Raw genomic sequence first — 18838 nt, 5'->3', positions numbered from 1 at the left:
TTGCCACTGGCACCCCTCCTTCTACTCTTGCTCACCCACAGTCTAGTCTCTGAACAGCAGTTACTGCTCCTGCTCAAGACCCTTCACTGACTTCCAAAACACGCAGATTTTACTCTTAAGTCCTTCCCCTGGCCTACAAGGCCCTACCCTATGCGGTAGGAACTTGGATCTCTCTAGCCTCATCTCCTACCATTCCAGCTTTAAAGCCCTCCCTGTTCCTTAAAGTATGCCATGATCCAACAGACCAAAAACATTCCTCCACAGGACCCTAGCACTTGAATTTTCTGCCCAGACTGCTCTTCCTCCAGATAACTGAATGGCCCACTGTATCGTTTCGCATGATATTTATATGTCATCTCCAAAAACTTATTAGACTTCATTTAAAGTTAACACCGTCTGTCACCGTAACCACTTATCCTGATTTTGCTTTACTTCACAGCACTTACCACTTTTTTGGGGGGTTGGTGTCTATGTATCCTAATTTAATGTAAACTCCATGAGGGGAAGAACTCTTATTTTGTATACTGCTGTATCCTCAATACCTAGAAGCATGTCTGGTACATGGAGGGTACACAATTTATCTCTTCACTGACTGAATTACAGATTAAAGTAGCAAAAACACATTCTTCAGGGCAATATGTACTCATCCAACATGCTTTTTTAAAAAAATTACTGGGTTCCTAGGTGGCTCAGTTGGTTGAGTGACTGCCTTCAGCTCAGGTCACGATCCGGGACTTCCAGGATCAAGTCCCGCATCGGGCTCCCAGCTCCTTGGGGAGTCTGCTTCTTCTCCCTTTGACCTTCTCCTCTCTCATTCTCTCTCTCACTCATTCTCTCTCAAATAAATGAATAAAATCTTTTCAAAATAAATAAATAAGTAAATAAAAATTTAAAAATTACCATAGACAAAGAATTAGCAATTCAGACAAAACACAAGTCAGTATTTTACAAAATTACCTGTTCATCGAAGAGATCCCAAATTCATAGGACAAAATACATATGCCACATTATAGATATAAAGCCTCTCAAATTTTACAGTTAAAAGTTAACTATGAGGTTAACATTCAGACTGAATTAACCAAGCCTCTGAATTCTCTTCGTCTTACTTATTCTCTTAATCTTACATTGTAACTAGAGGATGTGGTCATTCTTCAGGTCCCTTCAATACTCAAAACCCTGTACAACACATTTATTTCAATGCCAACATACTTCAGGTGACAACAGTATCAATCTCATTGCCCAAGACAGAAAATTCTTCTTCCCACCCTAGGGCAAGTTACTAGGTCCTGAATTCTGTTTCCTAAATATCTCAGGTCTATTCCCATTGCATGAGTTCAAGCCCTTACTTCTCAGTTGGTCTTCTCACCTGCAATCTCCAGATCTTCCACTCAGCTCTCCCAATTGACATATTCACTACAATACTACCAAAGTGACCTCTCCAGAATATAAATCCACCAACTTTACTCCTTTCTAATAACCTTCAGTGGTTCATACCATTCAAGAAAATTTTCAACTCCCTAACTTAGCCTTCTCTCCATTGCCCTCCTATTTCCACCCCCAACCCCCACCCAACACATCATGCTTAAGTCAGGCACAGTAAACTAAGTTTCCAAATATACCACTTTGGGTTTTTTTTCCACTTTCCAACATGTAGTCCCCTTTCTGTCTCAAACACTCTTTTCCACTCTTCGTTCGTTGCTCAATGAAAGCATTAACTCTCAGCTTAGATGTCAGTTCTACCACAGAACTTTCCATGACTCTGACTGATTGATGGACTGACTAATTTTTAAGATTTTATTTATTTAGTTGACAAGGGAGAAACACAGTGAGAGGGAACACAAGCAGGGGCAGTGGGAGAGGGAGAAGCAGACTTCCCACTGAGCAGCGACCCCCCCCCCCCCCAGGGGCTTCATCCCAGGACTCTGGGATCATGACCCAAGCCAAAGACAGACACTTAACTGACTGTGCCACTCAGGTGCCCACCTGACTCTGATTTAGATATCCTCTTCTGTCCTCCCATACCACTTACCACAATTACTGTATACTGCAGTCAAGACTCTTGTAACTCCGTATGTGCTGTTCTGCTTTATTTTCCTATCTTCTACTAAATTGTGAGCTCCTTGAGAGCAGATCTGAGAGCTTACTCACATTCATTCCACACTGCCTGATGCACAGAAGGGGCTGTTGTTAAATGAATGATTTATGAAAGAGGGAAGGGAAAGAAAAAAGGGAAGAAGAAGGGGTTAGAGAGAGTGAGGGCAGAGGGAGGGAGGGAGAGGGAAATAGGAAGTGAAGAAAAATAAGGAAGCTGGGGGGGAAAAAGGAAGGGAAAGAAAGAGGGAAAGGAGGAGCCAGGGAAAGGAAAAGGGGAAGGAAAGTGGAAGGAAAAGGGGAGGGGGTGAGAACATGCACAAAAGCAAAGGGCGTTTATAATCAATCCATTATTTTTATGTGTTCTAAAGGCAGTGATTATGGAAGAGAATGGTACATCTGAAAAAGCCCATCTCTCCAAGATTCTAGGCACAACCACCTAAATCACTTATTCCATAAAGATTCTGAAATTTCCAGCCTCTCCAGATTCTCCCACTTTACTTAAAAATTTACTGCAATGTAATGAGATGTTAATAACACGCACAAGAAAACAGTTTTAGTTGGAAAAAAGTAGGAAATGAATCTGACATAATTAAAATTAAGTCTTGAAATCATTTACAACTTTTAATAATCTAGGATTTCCTGAAAATGTGCTATCACTGACACTGAAAGATCTATAGAAAATATAAAAAATCCAGAGCACCTCAGTCATTAAGCATCTGCCTTCGGCTCAAGTCATGATCCCAGGGTCCTGGGATGGAGCCTGGCATCAGGCTCCCTCCGAGGCAGGAAGCCTGCCTCTTCCTCTCCCACTCCCCCTGCTTGTGTTCCCTCTCTCACTAAGTCTCACTCTGTCAAATAAATAAAAAATTTTTAAAAGTATAAAAAATCCAACAAAACCCCATATCATGACGTATGTTAAGAATAAAACTACTTTTGTGTTACAGTGCTATTTCTCAAAAACACGCTGGGTAAAAATATTACAAAATAGAATATACTAGTGACTAAATGGGTTTATTTAAATAAACTCTTGAAGTACTATAGCAAAATTGTTTCTAACAACTGTTTCTAAAATTGTTTCGAACATAACATTTAAAATGATATATACATTTTTCTTTACTTTCGGACTTTAAAGCAACAACCAGAAAATTATTATTAAACATTCTTTCAATGAGATCGATACACTGTCATCTAATAAAATTAAAAAATTTCATGTGACTAATAAAACAGATAATAAAAACTTAAAAGCCTGCCTCAAAGTACAAATATGTTTGGTGAGATCTGATAAATAGCATAAATCCTCCTATAGCTCTGTTGTCATTACAATTTAGAAACTGGGAACACACAAAAAAAGAGAAAATGTGAGCCCACTATAATTACTTTTAAGTACTTTCTGAATTGCAACTTTGTTAAAGCAAAATGCCAATCAATCATGGGCAGCCTCTCAATGTTCACCATGTAAGAAATCAAGTTGTAAGAAATAAGCTATGTGTGTAGTCCTGCTGATTATCAGTAGACTCCCAAAGAGAAGACTCACTATATATACAATAAACAGGAAGTTCTTCCTGTATAAAATCAGAAATTTACATTAATAACTCTTCCTTTCAAAATCAGTAGTACCCTTTTTTAAAAAGACAATGTTAATGGAAATACTAAGCACTTAAAATTAGTAGTTCTAAAATTATACCAAGAAATTTGCATTTGTCTAATACTATGACACTCTTAAGGCTAAAGTTTACAATGTACTTTCATTTTTTAAACACGCAAGTTAAAAAAAAAATGGAAATGAAAGAAAAGGAAAGAAGATTTAAGTCTTAAGGACCTTCAACTTACTACATTTCTTTTAATCAAATATTAACAGAATACCAAAGACACGCCAGGCAGTACATTGGGAACTATGACAGATTGCAGTATCTACCAGAAACTAAATCCTATATTATTCAGCTTCTGAATTTATTTTATGTTATTCAACCCAACACTTTCCTTTAAAAAGTTCTCACCCAACACCAAGGAAGATATACGGTTTTTCCTAACAAATTCACTTGTCACTGTTTTACACAGGTCCCAGGAGTTATAGCTAGCATCTGTGACTAACAAAAGGGATCTGTTTCTGAAATATCACTGATTATTTTTTTCATTTACATGTAGGAGAGACAAGAATTCAGCAGATATAAACTGTTTCAGATACTTTATAGCATCCAAACTCAAGAAAAAAAAAATTTTAAAAAAAGGAAAAGAAAAACTAAACTTAAATTACTTCGTATAGCTGATATTTAAGTAGTCACAGCTTTTACTTTCTTTCATAAACAGAAGCATTACAAATTCTCATTTAGATGCAGTACTTTAAAAGCAAGTCCATTCTGAAAAGAGGAAAACTTGTTTTCAAATAATTCAAAGGAACTATCAAAAGTAGACAACATTTACATTTTCAGATACTATTCCATGCATCTATACTTGTGAACACACCCTACCGTTTCAAGCACTTCCGAATTTGTCATGGATGAAAAATATCTCTAGTCTCTAAGTTCCACCAGTTGAATCTAAACAGGCCAGATAACTAAGGCTTTTTATTCCCCAGTGTATAAAAAATAACACCATTCTATTACATAGTCTCCAAAAAATAAAAACCTACACTTCCATTGCCACGATCTCTTTCACCAACTAAGTAAATTCTACTTTTTACACATTATCCTCCATTCGGTTAACGTGTTTACATTTAAAAGGAATCTGGCCATGGGCTTTCCACATCAATCCACATTGGTTTTATCACAACATCTGACAATTTAGACTAAACGGATCTACAAAGAAAAAAAAAAAGTAGGGTCCTAAATCCCAGGAAAAACTAACATCTCTGAGTTGTGTAAAGATCCTCTTTAAAAATCTTTCAGTTTAGATTATTTTCCCAGCAAACAAACAGGTCTTCTGCTAGAAATTCTCAGCACTGCTCACGCAACAGACAGGATTTTCTTTCATCAGTGTAATCACTAGAACCACAACACAGTTCGGTTTCCAGAGTCGGATTACTTGACCTGCTTTTTGTTTTACCTTTTTAAATTAAAACAGTTTATTTCATGCAGTTACTCCTGCCTTAGCCTGCAGAAAGACGTTCGATATGATAGACCTCCTGTAAGTGGCCCCAACTCCACAGCAGAGCCACAGAGAGCCACGCCAGCGGACCCCACCGTCTCCCGGGGAAGGGGCTCGGGCACCAGGCCGCCCCGCACACCTTCCTCGGCGAAACTCGGAGGCCCCCCACACAAGCCCGATCATCCGCCCTTCCCCAATTCTAGAACCCCAGAGGTCGTTTCCTCTACGCAATCTTACCTTCATGATGATTCTGGGACCGCGATCCCCTCGAAAACACCAGATTCACCTGCACCTGGAGGGAAAACAAAAGACACCCAGTCGGCACCACACGCACCCTCTGCACCGGCGGAGGCGGAGGGAACCGAGCGCAGCCCGAACCCCGAAGAAAGCGCCGTGGCGGACGTCAGCCCCCGAACCGAAGACGAGGGGCTCCCCGTGGCCTCGCCAGCCCCGCAAACCCAGCCACCTCCACAGTTCGGCCGCTTCCCGTCCCCATTGTCGGGACCCGACGGAGTTTCCCGTCTCCGACAATGACGCCATTTCTGTCAGAGAAGAAACTCACAACAAGCCCGGGGGCCGGCGCAGGGCCGGCTGTCCTCCCCGAGGGCCTCCGGGCCCGGCCGAGCGGGTCGGCGCCCCAGAGGGTCGCGCAGCCCCGCTTCCGAGCCGGAGCAGGCCCGGGCCCGAGGGGCCCCGGGTGGGGGCGGCGGAGAGGCCAGGCGGGCCGGAGGGCCGCGGGCAGGACCGACCCGCCGCTCAGCCGCTGCCCACGTCCCGCTCCGAGGCGGAGACCAGACAAGTGCGAGTGGGATCCCCGGCTCCCGGGCCGCGAGGGCCGCCAGAGGACCGGGGGGCCGGGAGCAGACACTGCCCCCCGCGCCGGCCCGGGCCCCCCACCGCGGTCCAGAGCCGCTAAACCGCTGAGTGTGCAGCCGCCAGGCTGGGGGGCGACTCGGACTCGGCAACTGCATGGGGGCGGGGGCTCCCGGAAGGCCGAGGCCCCGAATCCGGGCGCCCGGCGAGACCACCGAGCGATCGCCCCCTGCTCCTCGGCCGGGGCCGCGGACTCCCGAAAAGGACCCCTCACGGGACCGCGAAATCCTCAGAAAATGCCCCTACCTTCGGCGGAGGCGAGCTCTCACCCTGGCACGTCCAGAGTTCCCTCCCCGGCTCCCCCCCAAAACCAGCAGGCCCGGGGGAGAGATGGGGGAAGAAGGGCGGCGGGTCCAGCGGCTGCTGAGGCTGAAGCTCCGGCTCCTCCTCCTCCCGCGGCGGCGACTGGTACCTTTGTTTGGCGGCCGCTCGGGCTCCCTCGCTGGGGGGAGGGGGGGACGACGAAAAATCCTCCCGGACTGGAGGTCCGGGCCCCGGATCGCGCTGCCCTCCAGAGGACGGCGGCGCCAGACCCTCTGCGGCTCCCTCCGGGCAAAGGTCCAGGCGGTGGCCGTGGCGGCGGCAAGCTTCAGCTCTAGAGTCTCCCTCCGCTCCGGCGCCCAAGCTCCTCACTCCGGACTCGACTGACGGGCAAACATCGCTTCCCCCCCCCCCACCCCAAGATCCCCCCTCCCTTCTTTCTCCCCTCCCCTAGATATTTTCCCCTCCCCTACCTCTTTCCCGGATGGCCCCTCAGACGACCTCGGATTGGTTAGCATTCCTTAGAACCCGCCCATCCCCTATTCTTATTGGCCCCCGGGATACAAACAACGACGCCATTTTCCCACCACTTCTATGGAAACAGAAAGTTACTCCTCAAAGCTTCCCGGGAAATGTAGTCCAACCTCTAGGGCCAATGCGAAAGCCTTTGCCCAGGAGAACTGCAAAACCCGCAATGCCCCGCGTCGGCGTGAGGCAAGTAGCGGGGGGAGGGGGAAGGGGCGGGGACACAAAGCAGTGGGGAGGCGGCAACGACGCCTGCGCAGTGTGACCGGGATGGCGCATTTTCATGCACCGAGTGATGCGGGGTCGCTGGCGGCTGAGGAGGGCGGAGAGTTCTGTGGTGAAGTAGGGGGAGGGATCCATGTAGGCGTCAGGCGGAGCGTTGCTCTGAACTATAAAGTGGGAAGTTGATGCTGGGCACTACTACGCCCGGGCCGGCGGCGCGAAAGTTGTGATCTCACCGTTGAACCGTGAGCGGCTGTGGTGGCGGCCGGGGGGGACCCGGATGGGAGTGAGGGCGGGGGAGGCGGGAAGGCGGGGTCGAGGGGAAAGAAAGAAAGGAGGGTGAGGACCCGGATGCTGAACCGGATTGTGTATGAATTTTCCATCCTCGCTGGAGAAGGGGAGGAGCGGAGGGTGACCTCGTAGGGCGGAAGGGGGCGTCCTGGCCGAGAGGAAGCAGGAACCTCACCGGCCCTGCGGGCTCCGACTAGCAGAGGCCGCCAGGAAGCGCTTTGGCCAAGTCTCTGCGAAAAATCTGCCTCGAAGTTACTTAAATCCGCTGCCTGTAGCTCGGGCAGTTTTGTTCAGGTCTGTCACCTCCCGGGGTTTGAGTGAAAGGATCCGTTCTGCGTTTCCAGCTACGCTGATACTCGTCTGGCACCACTTAGCAATTTTGAAATCAGATCATTCCCTTTAAAAAAACAAAAAGCAACTTGCACGGTATTCTGACTTTTTATACTGCAAGTTTATGCCCTGATTTCATCCTCCAGCGCGTTAGAACCATGAGGTTCATTTAGTCCTTCCCGTGCTTATTGGGCGCCTGCCGTCTGGAAAACGGTACGGACGGGAGTAAAATGGACCCACAAGTGGGTGTGAAGTTGGTAAAAGTGGTGAGTGCTGCGAAGGAGAGTTACGTGATGATTTGAAATAGGGAATTCGACTTAAGGGAAGCAGAGTGAAGATCGAGCCCAGGGTGGGTTAGCAGGAGTTAATAGGGAAAGAACTTTCCAGGCGGAAAAAAATAACATCTTGGGAGCCTTGTATCTAGAGAGAGATTTTAAAGTGTGAAGAACTAGCATAGTTAGTTATAATAACATAGTTAGTTATAATAACAAAAATGATGATAATAAAGTGTGAAGAACTGAAGCTGGGGGTGGGGGAGGCGGGAGTAGCCCAGTCTTCCAGACAGTTTGTTAGGGAGTGTGTTCTTACCTAAGAGCAAAGGGATGTCTCCGAAGGGTTCTCGGTTGGGAAATAGGGCCAGATCTGAATTTTGCTGGCGGAAGAGTAGAGATCTGCATTAGAGGGGCAAATGCAGGGAGCCCAACCAGATTATGTCAGTAGTAGTCCATACAGGGGGGACAGTTATTTTTATGTTAATATTCATCCATCAATTGTATGAACAAATTAAAGGCAGTTTTCCAGTTTTGAAAGTGAGTAGTTTCAGACTCTCTCACAGAGGCATCCTGTAGTTATTCAGTCTAAAAACAAGATAGCTGATTTTATGTAACACTAATGCCTCTTTATGTTGGAGTCTAGTACCTACCTGATGACTGAAATTTCCAGCCATAATAGGAAGCTTTGCATTAAAAGGGGGGAGGGTGAGGAAGCAGGTAGGGTATAGGCTGCTGTATGTAGAAACCCTGAGATAAGAAGACACAAAATAGATTACTTTTCAATATGTAGAAAAATTTAGGTTCCTGTGTTTCCCCACTACTGAGAATACTTGTGTATAAACATCCTGTAGGAAAGGAACATGAATTCACTTATTAAGAGTTTCTTACGGTAATTTTTAAAAATTAGGGGCACCTGGGTGGCTCAGTCATTAAGTGTCTGCCTTCAGCTCGGGTCACAGTCTCAGGGTCCTGGGATCGAGCCCTGCACCGGGCTCCCTGCTCAGTGGAAGCCTGCTTCTCCCTCTCCTACTCCCCCTGCTTGTGTTCCCTCTTCTGTCTCTCTCTGTCAAATGAATAAATAAAATCTTTGCTAAAAAGATAATTTTAAAAAATTTATAATGCATATTTTTTGTTTTTTAATGGCATCAACCAAAGCCTTAAGAATTGGAACAAAGGTGGTTAGCTCTGACTTCTGGGCAAGAGTATACTTGCCTCCATATGAAGACAAAAGAGTTCTTGAAAGGTAGACTCATTATTTCAAGTTAAGTGTGTTCTGGAGGTTGTGAAAAAAGATAAACATGATTATTGCTCTCAACCTGTTATGGAAGAGATGGCTACCAACTGTTTAAAATGCAGAAATATATAAATAAGATCCCTTTTTTTGTTTATCCTACCTTTAATTCTGTTTAATAATCTTATTTAAATGATTATTCTTCCTGCTTGTCATCTTTTCTTTTTCTGATCTCTTAAGAATGAAGTAATATGTCAGGATATCTGGTTAAGCATCTGCCTTTGGCTTTGGTCATGATCCTAGGGTCCTGGGATCGAGTCCCACATTGGGCTCCTTGCACAGCAGGGAGCCTGCTTCTCTCTCTGCCTGCTGTTCCCTCTGCTTGTGCGCTCTATCTCTCTCTCTATGACAAATAAATAGACAAAATCTAAGAAGAAGGAAAAAAAAATGAGGCAACATGTCAGAGTTTAAACAGTAGAGATAAGAGGTTACTAGTTTTTAGATAATTACAAAATATTTTCTGAACCTTTTTTTTCTCCTGTGACATACTGGGTATTAATTGTCAGTCAAGGCAGGTGTCAATCAGAGCAGTCAAGGCATTCCATTTCTACATGAAATGTTTCTCTTTGAGGTCATATTGCTAAGATGATTTCCTTTGCTGGAGTACTCAGTTCTGAAGATTGTTTCTCCTTGTTACTTAAGAGGAGATTACAGAAAACACACTTTTTGATCCTTTCAGTTCATGATCCTGAAGACCAAACCATTGTTATAGAAGCAAAAGAAAGAAGATAAAGGTAAGAAGCCACCTAAAATGTGCCAAGATGTCAGAGTAATTAGAAAAGTATATTCCTAAGATAAGGACAAATAAAAATAGCAAAAGATACAAAGAAGCCAAGTAGGGGTTGGATTCAACAGTAAAAAAGTTTGGTAGGAAGGCCACAAATGGTATTCTAGAAAACACTGAAGGTAAAACTCCCAATAATAAATCACTACAAGGGAAGTGTGTGTGTGTGTGTGTACACAAGGTAATATTTTTGATAATTGTATTCAAGTTAGTGTACATCTTAAATGGATTGATTGTAAACAAAGTATAAGAAGTTTTCGCCTTACATTTTAAGATATAAAATTTATTCATTCTAATGCTCATTGAAAATATGTTTACTAATTTATGTAATCAGTCAAATATAGAAGTATCTAATTCTGTGTATTTGTTTTGACATTGATTTGATGTCAACAATTTAAGCCCTTATGGTTGAGTAAAATAAGAATGGCTTAGTTTAGTATAAGTTTTGTATCTGAGGAAATCACTTACAGCCCAGGTGAATACTCTGACCAATGAAATCACTTGAAGATTTTCTTTTTTTTTTTTTATGAGATAATTTACATGTGTGGTTCACCCATATAAAGTTAACATTTTAGTATATTCATAGGGTTGTGCAACCATCACCACAGTCTAATTGTAGAGTATTTTAATTCCTACAGAAAGAAACTTCATACTCCCTCTTCTTGCTACCACAGTGCTAGGCAGTTATCAGTCTATTTTCTGTGTTTGTGATTTGCCTTTTCTGAAGATGGGCTTCTTTTACTTACATGTTTCAATATTTCATATATGTAGCATTTTCTTATACAACATACTGAAAGTCTGCCTGTACAAAAACAACTTGATATACAAATCGCTTTGCATTTGGAACTCAAAATTAATTCAGTTATTATTTCTCCTTATTCACAGATCAGCTTTGAAGTTTAAAAACAATGGAGAAAACTCAAGAAACAGTCCAAAGAATTCTTCTAGAACCCTATAAGTATTTACTTCAGTTACCAGGTAACTGTTTAGTTATAGTCCATAGATCCATTATAGGGTCTTGTGATAGAGTTGTGGTCATTCAAATGCTAGCATACAGAAAAGATTTCCTATTTAATAAGGGATGCATACAAGGAAAATTACAAATAGAACATTTTTTTTTAAGTTTTTTTTTTTTTTAATTTATTTGACAGACGGATCACAAGTAGGCAGAGAGGCAGGCAGAGAGAGAGAGTGGAGGAGGCAGGCTCCCTGCTGAGCAGAGAGCCCAGTGTGAGGCTCGATCCCAGGACCCTGGGATCATGACCTGAGCCGAAAGCAGAGGCTTTAACCACTGAGCCACCCAGGCACCCACAAATAGAACATTTTAGTTTTATGTTCTTAAAGGGGTTATTTTGGGGATGCCTGGCTGGCTCAGTCGCTTAAGCATCTGCCTTTCACTTGGGGTCGTCCCGGATCGGGCAGTGAGGAGCCTGCTTCTCCTTCTGCCTGCCACTCCCCCTGCTCTCTCTCTGAGAAATAAATAAATAAAATCTTAAAAAGGGGGGGGATATTTTTGAAGTACCCTTTTAAAAATGTCCGTTTATACAACATAACTAAAAAAAAAAATACTGAAAACATTTGAGTACACCATTGGAGGTTTTGGGATGCCACACGATCCTATTCCCTACTATTTAGGTGTCAGGGGCTTTTATGCCAATTTGTGTAACAACAAAAAGCTTTACTTTCTATGTTCACGTTTTCCACTGTCATCCACACACTGCATTTCTTATGCTACTAGTTGCTTTAAGAGCCAAATAGTACTGCATCTCTAAGTCACATTACTTGGAAACAAGGCCCACATTATTCTTATATAAAGATGGGTCACCTGAACTTGGCTTCTTACGGTAACACCTGCCTAATCATGTATATGTTTGTTTTATTTTGCTATTTTTTTAACTTGGTCTGGAAAATGGTGATAGCAAGTTAAAACTCATATATATAATAGGGGTGGGTTCCTGTAACAAAAATTCATTCACAAACCTGTTACTTGAAACTTGGAATGTACTTTCTTGTAGAAATGATATAAAAGATGGTGAGTTAGTTGACAACCCTAAAACCCTATTTAGCCCATAAGATAGCTAACCTATAGACTAGTGATGTTCTCAAATCAGTCACAATAAACACTTTTTCATTTCTGTTCTCACCTTTCTTTGTGGACACACCTCGGTGGTATTATGTGTGTTTCTATTCTTTATAGCCTGGAGAGGATAAATATGGTTATCAGAAGCTGAAGAGTGGTAGCTCCCCCGCTACATCTTGAAGGCCATCATGATTAGCATCATTTCTATGCTGGCAGACCTACATGGAGATGTACCTGCTAATGTCAGTGTTTCAGAAAAATGGAGGGAACCAGGGCGTCCTTGGATCGGGCCATGATCCTGGGGTCGTGGGATCAAGCCCTGCATGGAGCTCCCTGCTCAGCGAGAAGTGTGCTTCTCCCTCTCCCACTCCCCCTGCATGTGTCCCCCACCCAAATAAAATCTTTAAAAAAAAGTAATAACTCACCAAAGCTTATTAAATGAAATCTAATTAACAACATAAAGATATTCCATAGTACTATAGAAGCAATATAAAAGGATCCTAAATTTGTTAGATATAAATTACCTTCCACTATGATGAGTCCAGAGACAAATAAAATCCTGCTTCTTAAAAGTTAAAATCCTAACATATTAAAGATGAAATCCTCAAGATCCAAAGGACAAAGAAAATTTACACTTTTTAAAAAACTAGTCAGTCTGTTACTATTTTTTTAAGTTTTTATTTATTTGACAGCATAAGCAGTAGCAGTCAGAGGGAGAGAAGCAGGCTCCCCACTGAGAAAGGAGCCCAATGCAGGGCTCAATCCCAGGACCCCCAGACCATGACCTGCACTGAGGGCAGATGCCCAACTGACTGAGCCACTCAAGACATCCAGGGTCTGTTACTATTTTTTAATTCATTAAAGGTAGTGCACCTCTTTATTGCCTGTACCTAGGGCAGACAACGTTGATTGCCTTGCCCTTGTCATGTGCTGCTTTTTATTGATATATAACTACATAAACAATTATTGTAAGTACAGCTCAAAAAGTTGGCTAGGGGGGCACCTGGGTGGCTCAATTGGTTGAGCATCTAACTTCAGCTCAGGTCATGGTACCGGGTCCTGGGATCAAGCCCCATGTTGGGGCTCTGCACTCAGCAGAGAGTGTGCTTCTCTCTCTCCTCCTGCCCCTCACCCCCATTGCACATGTGCATATGCTGTCTCTCAAATAAATCTTTTTTTTTTTTTTTTTAAGAGAAAAGAATAATGAAAAGTTGCCTGCTTTTTAAGAAAAAGCCAAGAGGCATCTGGTTAGCTTAGTCAATTAAGCATCTTGACTCTTGATTTCAGCTCAGATTTCAGAATCTGATTTTGAGATCAGGTTCTCTCTCTCCGTCTGCCCCACCTACTTCCCCCCAAAAAAGAAAAAGCCAAGAGACCCCTTTTGAGTGATTTATTCAGCAGCTAGTAACTACACTTATCTCAGGGTGTCCTGCTGAGAAACAGGATGATGTTTCTCCTGCACTCTAACCATTGTTGGACTTACTTTGTAACAAGGTTGCAGACACTGGCTAGAACTGGGCTATGGTAAAACATGCCAGTTATCAGTGCTGTGAAGTATCTAAGGAGTGTCTCCTGTTCTGCTAAGCAAAGCAGGGACCATCTGTAGCTAATTTTAGCAATAATGTTTACCTGTATAATGAACTTCTGTAACATTTTTATTTAATCCTCATTATCCTATAGTATTTTAACATTTAAAACTCTCATTAGGTATGTCACTTTTTTACTATCTAATACAATCTTGTTCCATTATAGAATATAACCTCAAAAGATTTTCCTAAAGAAACAGAAAATTATGAAGCACCTAGCTGAATCATTCAGTGGAGCATGTGACTCTTGGGGTTGTAAATTCAAGCCCCCTGCTGGGTGTAGAGATTACTTAAAAAATAAAAATCTTTGTGGTGCTTGGGTGGCTCAATCATTTAAGCATCTGCCTTTGGCTCAGCTCATGATCCTGGGGTCCTGGGATCAAGACCCATGTCAGGCACCCTGCTCAGCAAGCAGGGAGTTTGCTTCTCCTTCTCCCTTAACTCCTCCCCCCAACTCGTGCTGTCTCCCTCTGTATCTCAAATGAATAAATAGAATCTAAAAAATAAATTACAAAACAAAAATAAATAAAAATCTTTAAAAAGAAATAGGAAGTAGGGGAATTAGGTATGGAGGGCACATGATATAATGAGCATTGGGTGTTATATGCAACTGATGAATCACTAAATTTTACCCCAGAAACTAATAATACAGTGTGTGTTAACTAAATTGAATTTAAGTTAAAAATTTTTTTTAAATGGGGGGGTGTCTGGGCCGCTTAGTTTGTTAAGCGTCCATCTTGTGATTTCAGCTCAGGTCATGATCTTAGTTAGGGTCACGAGATTGATCCCTCATCAGGCTCCACAAGGAGTCTGCTTAAGATTCTCTCCTCTTCCTGCCCCTCTGCTTGTAACATGCAGTTCCCCCCCCCATAAATAAATAAATAAAGTCTTTTAAAAAGAGATAGGAAATTGCATTATGCATAATAAACCGATTTTTAACAGAGAACTTAGAGTTCCTAATGAAATTAGGATGTTACTGTGCATTCATTCTATCAGGAATAATATCAGGACTTTAAGTCTTAAAGTGACTTAAAGGTAAGCCAGGCCATTTATTCTGTCGAAAAGTTACTCTTGCTATTAAAAGATTATAATAATTAGCAATTATTAGTATTAGGATTTTCTGGAATTTGTGAAGTCAAATGACTTTTTTACTTATTTGCGCTAGGGTAGGTCCCCAGGCTGGGAATTAGTAATGTTAAAGTCTTTAAAAGAGGAGAGGTAACTGGGGGGTTCTTGGGTGGCTCAGTTGAGCATCAGACTCTTGACTTGGGCTCAGGTCATGATCTTGGGGTCATGGCCATCAGGCTCCACATTCAGCACAGAGTTTGCTTGTCCTTTCCCTCCCTCTCTGCCCCTACCCCCACTCACACACTCTTCTTCTAAAATAAATATTTTTAAGAAATAAATAAAGAAGAAAGGTAATTATCATGTGTTTCTTTTAATTTTGAGGGATCTCTTTGACTAGCACCTGTTAGAAATTATTTGGGGCCTTAAAACTATCAACCCAGACCCCAGACTATGGTTAAAGGAAAAAAAAATACTGAAACACAACTACATTACCTTTAAGTTAAGCCATTTATGTGCTCTTTTCTATGTACATTCAAAAGCAAAAAGGAAAAATGTGGCTCCACATTGATTCTTTGTGTTCTTCATCTTCTAAACTTGTTTTTTAAAGCGATACAGTTACTTTGCACAGATGTGCTTTGTCAGTATAGCTCAGATTGGCCTTTGTTAAACTGGAAAGTAGATCAAAGTACAAACTATATATCTGCTACCCGGACCATGCTCACCTTAAAGGTTAGTAGACAGAAAATACTGCTTCTCGAACCCTAAAAGATCCTTCTTTTTTAGACTTCTCACAAAAAGTGCAACTTTTTTTCATTTGGATATGGGATGAGAGTTTATTCATTTGCTTGGGTGACTGGTGCAGAGAAAACATAGATAGGTCTTAGAAAATACTGTTTTTGTTCACTGAAACTTTTTATGTAACTTTTTCTGAAACCATCTGAAATTAGGATGTTACTGTGCATTCATTCTATCAGGAAGCTTGTAGAACGCTATTAAAAGAACTGGTTGGAGTTTTTCTCTACCATTCCTTTATATTTGGGCAAAAATGATTTCTATTGATAACTACTACCCAAAAACCTCTTGAGCTTTCCATGTAAGAAAATGATAATATTGAAAAACTAATGGCCCTAGTCAAAATAAAAAGATTAATTTTGACTAAACTGGAATGCTAAAAGGGAATACTTCAGGGAATGGTCATCTCATTTTTTGATAGGAAAGAAGCAGAGTTATACAGTCTCTAAAACCTTAATTTAAAGAAATGGTAGATAATTTTAAGAGGTAATTTTGTGATATTTTATTGAATTCAATAGCAAAGTACATTTTATTAGAAATACCTACAGTTCTCTGAAAACAGACATTGCTGACTAACTGCCACTGACTAGGCTGACTTATTTTTCAGAAAAGGAATGAATTAGATCATAGTTCCTAAAATGCCCACATTTCATTCCAAAATTGTTGATACAAGTTAAGATGAAAGGAGTGGGCTTACTAATGGGCCATTTGCATACTTTAGGATCTCCTTGAATGCCCTGATTTCAAAAGACCATGAGCTTTCAGAATGCGAATTTTGGTAGAGGGGGCGTTAGGGAGGGCCCAGCAGTGATGGGGCTGGATTCAAGTCTGAACAGTTTCCAAGGAAGTTTCTGAATGTTTTTTTTTAATAACTGAAATATTAATTTTATTGCCAAATTTTATTCTTTAATTTCAGGTAAACAAGTGAGAACCAAACTTTCACAGGCATTTAATCATTGGCTAAAAGTTCCAGAAGACAAACTACAGGTATTTAGGCAATTCTAACGTCGTTCTTAATCCCTAACAAATTAATAGATGTGACGTAAAATACTGTTGCTCTTAATGAGTTTAATGTGGATACATGTATTGTTTTATATTGAGGTTGCTAAATAATTATTCATTACAAAAAACTAAGAAATCTGAGACTCTTGTAATCTGTTAAGTATTTATAAGCTGTTTTGAATAGGTCAAATAAAATGAAATTGTCACTTGTCTTTTTTGTAGATTATCATTGAAGTGACAGAAATGTTGCATAATGCCAGTTTGCTCATCGATGATATCGAAGACAACTCAAAACTCCGACGTGGCTTTCCAGTGGCACACAGCATCTATGGAATTCCATCTGTCATCAATTCTGCCAATTATGTGTATTTCCTTGGCCTTGAGAAAGTCTTAACCCTTAATCACCCAGATGCAGTGAAGCTTTTCACCCACCAGCTTTTGGAACTCCATCAGGGACAAGGTCTAGATATTTATTGGAGGGATAATTACACTTGTCCCACTGAAGAAGAATATAAAGCAATGGTGCTGCAGAAGACAGGTGGACTCTTCGGATTAGCAGTAGGTCTCATGCAGTTGTTCTCTGACTACAAAGAAGATCTAAAGCCACTGCTTAATACACTGGGGCTCTTTTTCCAAATTAGGGATGATTATGCTAATCTACACTCCAAAGAATATAGTGAAAACAAAAGCTTTTGTGAAGATCTAACAGAGGGAAAGTTCTCCTTCCCTACTATTCATGCTATTTGGTCGAGGCCTGAAAGCACGCAAGTGCAGAATATCTTGCGTCAGAGAACCGAGAATGTAGATATTAAAAAATACTGTGTACATTATCTTGAGGATGTAGGTTCTTTTGAATACACTCGGAGTACTCTTAAAGAGCTTGAATCTAAAGCCTATAAACAAATCGATGCACGTGGTGGGAACCCTGAGCTTGTAGCCCTAATTAAGCACTTAAGCAAAATGTTCAAAGAAGAGAATGAATAATATTAAGCCATTTCCAGTTAGACCTGGTAGCTTATTGCAGTTGACTATTTTTTTGTCTTTTAGCCTATCACTTTTTAAAAAATTTGGACCGAGCTGTCACTCTCCACAAACCGAATGAATGAGGGTGATGTAAATGAGGTGGTTTTGATTTAGAACCCCTTTGTATAGATAATCATCATAGTACAAAGTTGAAAGAATCAAAACGGGCCACATTTAAGTAGGTCTGATTTGAATGTCAGAATGTGCTATGTCTGGACCTTATGGACAACTGCCACAAATGTTCTGTTGATTCTGTCAATAAAGAAGACTTCAGCTTCCAGGAATTTTTATCCAGATACTTCCTAACTGTGCTATATGGACAATTTCCCATTCGTTTACTCCAGTTTCAAGTCAGTGACTCCTTGGGACCAGTTTCTGTAGCGAGCTGGCCCAAAGACCACTGGACCTCCTCTTCCTAAATGTTGTTACTTATAATATCTCGGTCTCTTCTTGGAAACTCCCTCACTAAAGTCTTCCATGAAAAAGCTGACCTTGATAAGCATTAAGTGCATTAGTCTTTTTTTCTTACCCCCTTCCTTTTTTTTCTTCCTCCCTGCCCAGCAAATTCTGCTTTTTAACCAGGGAGACTCCACTTAATGAAATTTATATGCTAGTCCAAATTCATTCATTTTTTTCCTTATAATTTGTATCCCCAAAACAGATTGATACCTGGATACAGCAATGTCTTTCCATTTGAGAAGAAACAAAAGGTACATGGAAAGAGTATTTTAGGGAGGAGCTTTTATTTAAGCCTTTTTGTAGTCTCCTACTGGTTAGTAAGTAAAAATCATTAAAGAGCTGTTTGCTCACCTTAAGTACAAAAGTAGGGGGAAACGCCCTTTTCCTTGCCACTGAGGTCACTACTCCCCCTTAAAGGCAATTGGTGCTTGAATAAAAAAGGAAATAGGTATCTTTAATCTCTGATTAAAGGAATGAGAAGTGTTAACCTGAGAGCTAGTGCCTGGCTGAAAAGTAGTCAAAGACCCTGCTGTCACGTACTCTCAATTAGCTTTATAGTGCTTTAACCCTGACTCTCTATCCCTTTTGTGTGCTTTCTACCCTGAATACCCTGGAGCCACCTGGCAACAAGAGGTAGGAGAAAAGAAAAGAAAAACCCTGATTCCTTAGTTTACAAGTGTTGCTGACCTCCCCAAATGAAACTTTTCCAGAAACGTTGCATATTGCTTGTTTGGTTCCATTATATGTTTTGGCAGATTTAATCACTAAGAACTTGCATGAAAAAAATCTGAAGCCCTCAAC

The 18838-nt window shown here is 41.6% G+C and overlaps 3 protein-coding genes across 14 annotated transcripts in view; 2 read left to right on the top strand and 1 right to left on the bottom strand.

Moving 5' to 3' along the window:
• Positions 1–6729, bottom strand: part of ARID4B (AT-rich interaction domain 4B) — a 148377-nt gene extending 141648 nt beyond the window's left edge. For 4 of the 6 annotated variants that reach the window (XR_009352696.1, XM_059170408.1, XM_059170409.1 and 1 more), the window contains exons 1-2: positions 6298–6729; positions 5416–5470 (exon numbers count right to left, since the gene is read on the bottom strand). Coding sequence is in view for 5 of the 6 variants with exons in the window: in XM_059170408.1 (XP_059026391.1) it covers positions 5416–5421 (6 nt within the window). In the remaining variant the exon portion in view is untranslated. The remainder of the gene's footprint in view (positions 1–5415; positions 5471–6297) is intronic. The other 2 variants (XM_059170406.1, XM_059170407.1) reach the window with 2 other exon arrangements.
• On the top strand, positions 5420–6094 carry LOC131830146 (cuticle collagen 1-like). Its single transcript, XM_059172522.1, has one exon. It carries the CDS (start codon positions 5420–5422, stop codon positions 6092–6094), a length of 675 nt encoding a protein of 224 aa, XP_059028505.1.
• Positions 6730–6924: 195 nt separating the features above from the next.
• GGPS1 (geranylgeranyl diphosphate synthase 1) lies at positions 6925–17862 on the top strand. Of its 7 annotated transcripts, none has more exons than XM_059170413.1 (5): positions 7081–7304; positions 9923–9977; positions 10913–11005; positions 16470–16540; positions 16778–17862. In XM_059170413.1, the coding sequence occupies exons 3-5, from the start codon at positions 10936–10938 to the stop codon at positions 17537–17539; spliced, it is 903 nt and encodes a 300-aa protein (XP_059026396.1). In that variant the 5' UTR covers positions 7081–7304; positions 9923–9977; positions 10913–10935; the 3' UTR covers positions 17540–17862. The 7 variants fall into 7 exon arrangements, with proteins under 7 accessions (XP_059026401.1, XP_059026400.1, XP_059026396.1 ...); XM_059170415.1 differs by lacking the exon at positions 9923–9977 and adding an exon at positions 9108–9195; XM_059170418.1 differs by lacking the exons at positions 7081–7304; positions 9923–9977 and adding an exon at positions 6925–7026.
• The last annotated feature ends 976 nt before the right edge of the window (positions 17863–18838 follow it).

The sequence above is a fragment of the Mustela lutreola genome, chromosome 4 (genome assembly GCF_030435805.1).
Source record: "Mustela lutreola isolate mMusLut2 chromosome 4, mMusLut2.pri, whole genome shotgun sequence".
Classification (NCBI taxonomy): domain Eukaryota; kingdom Metazoa; phylum Chordata; class Mammalia; order Carnivora; family Mustelidae; genus Mustela; species Mustela lutreola.
This window is presented reverse-complemented; position numbering and strand designations above follow the sequence as displayed.

Bases quoted from the DNA above. Each gene is read 5' to 3' on its own strand.
- LOC131830146 (XM_059172522.1), top strand. From the start codon at position 5,420: ATGATGATTCTGGGACCGCGATCCCCTCGAAAACACCAGATTCACCTG.
- GGPS1 (XM_059170418.1), top strand. From the start codon at position 10,936: ATGGAGAAAACTCAAGAAACAGTCCAAAGAATTCTTCTAGAACCCTAT. The intron at 11,006-16,469 runs GTAACTGTTTAG...CTTTAATTTCAG, and splicing joins GTATTTACTTCAGTTACCAG to GTAAACAAGTGAGAACCAAA. The intron at 16,541-16,777 runs GTATTTAGGCAA...TCTTTTTTGTAG, and splicing joins TTCCAGAAGACAAACTACAG to ATTATCATTGAAGTGACAGA.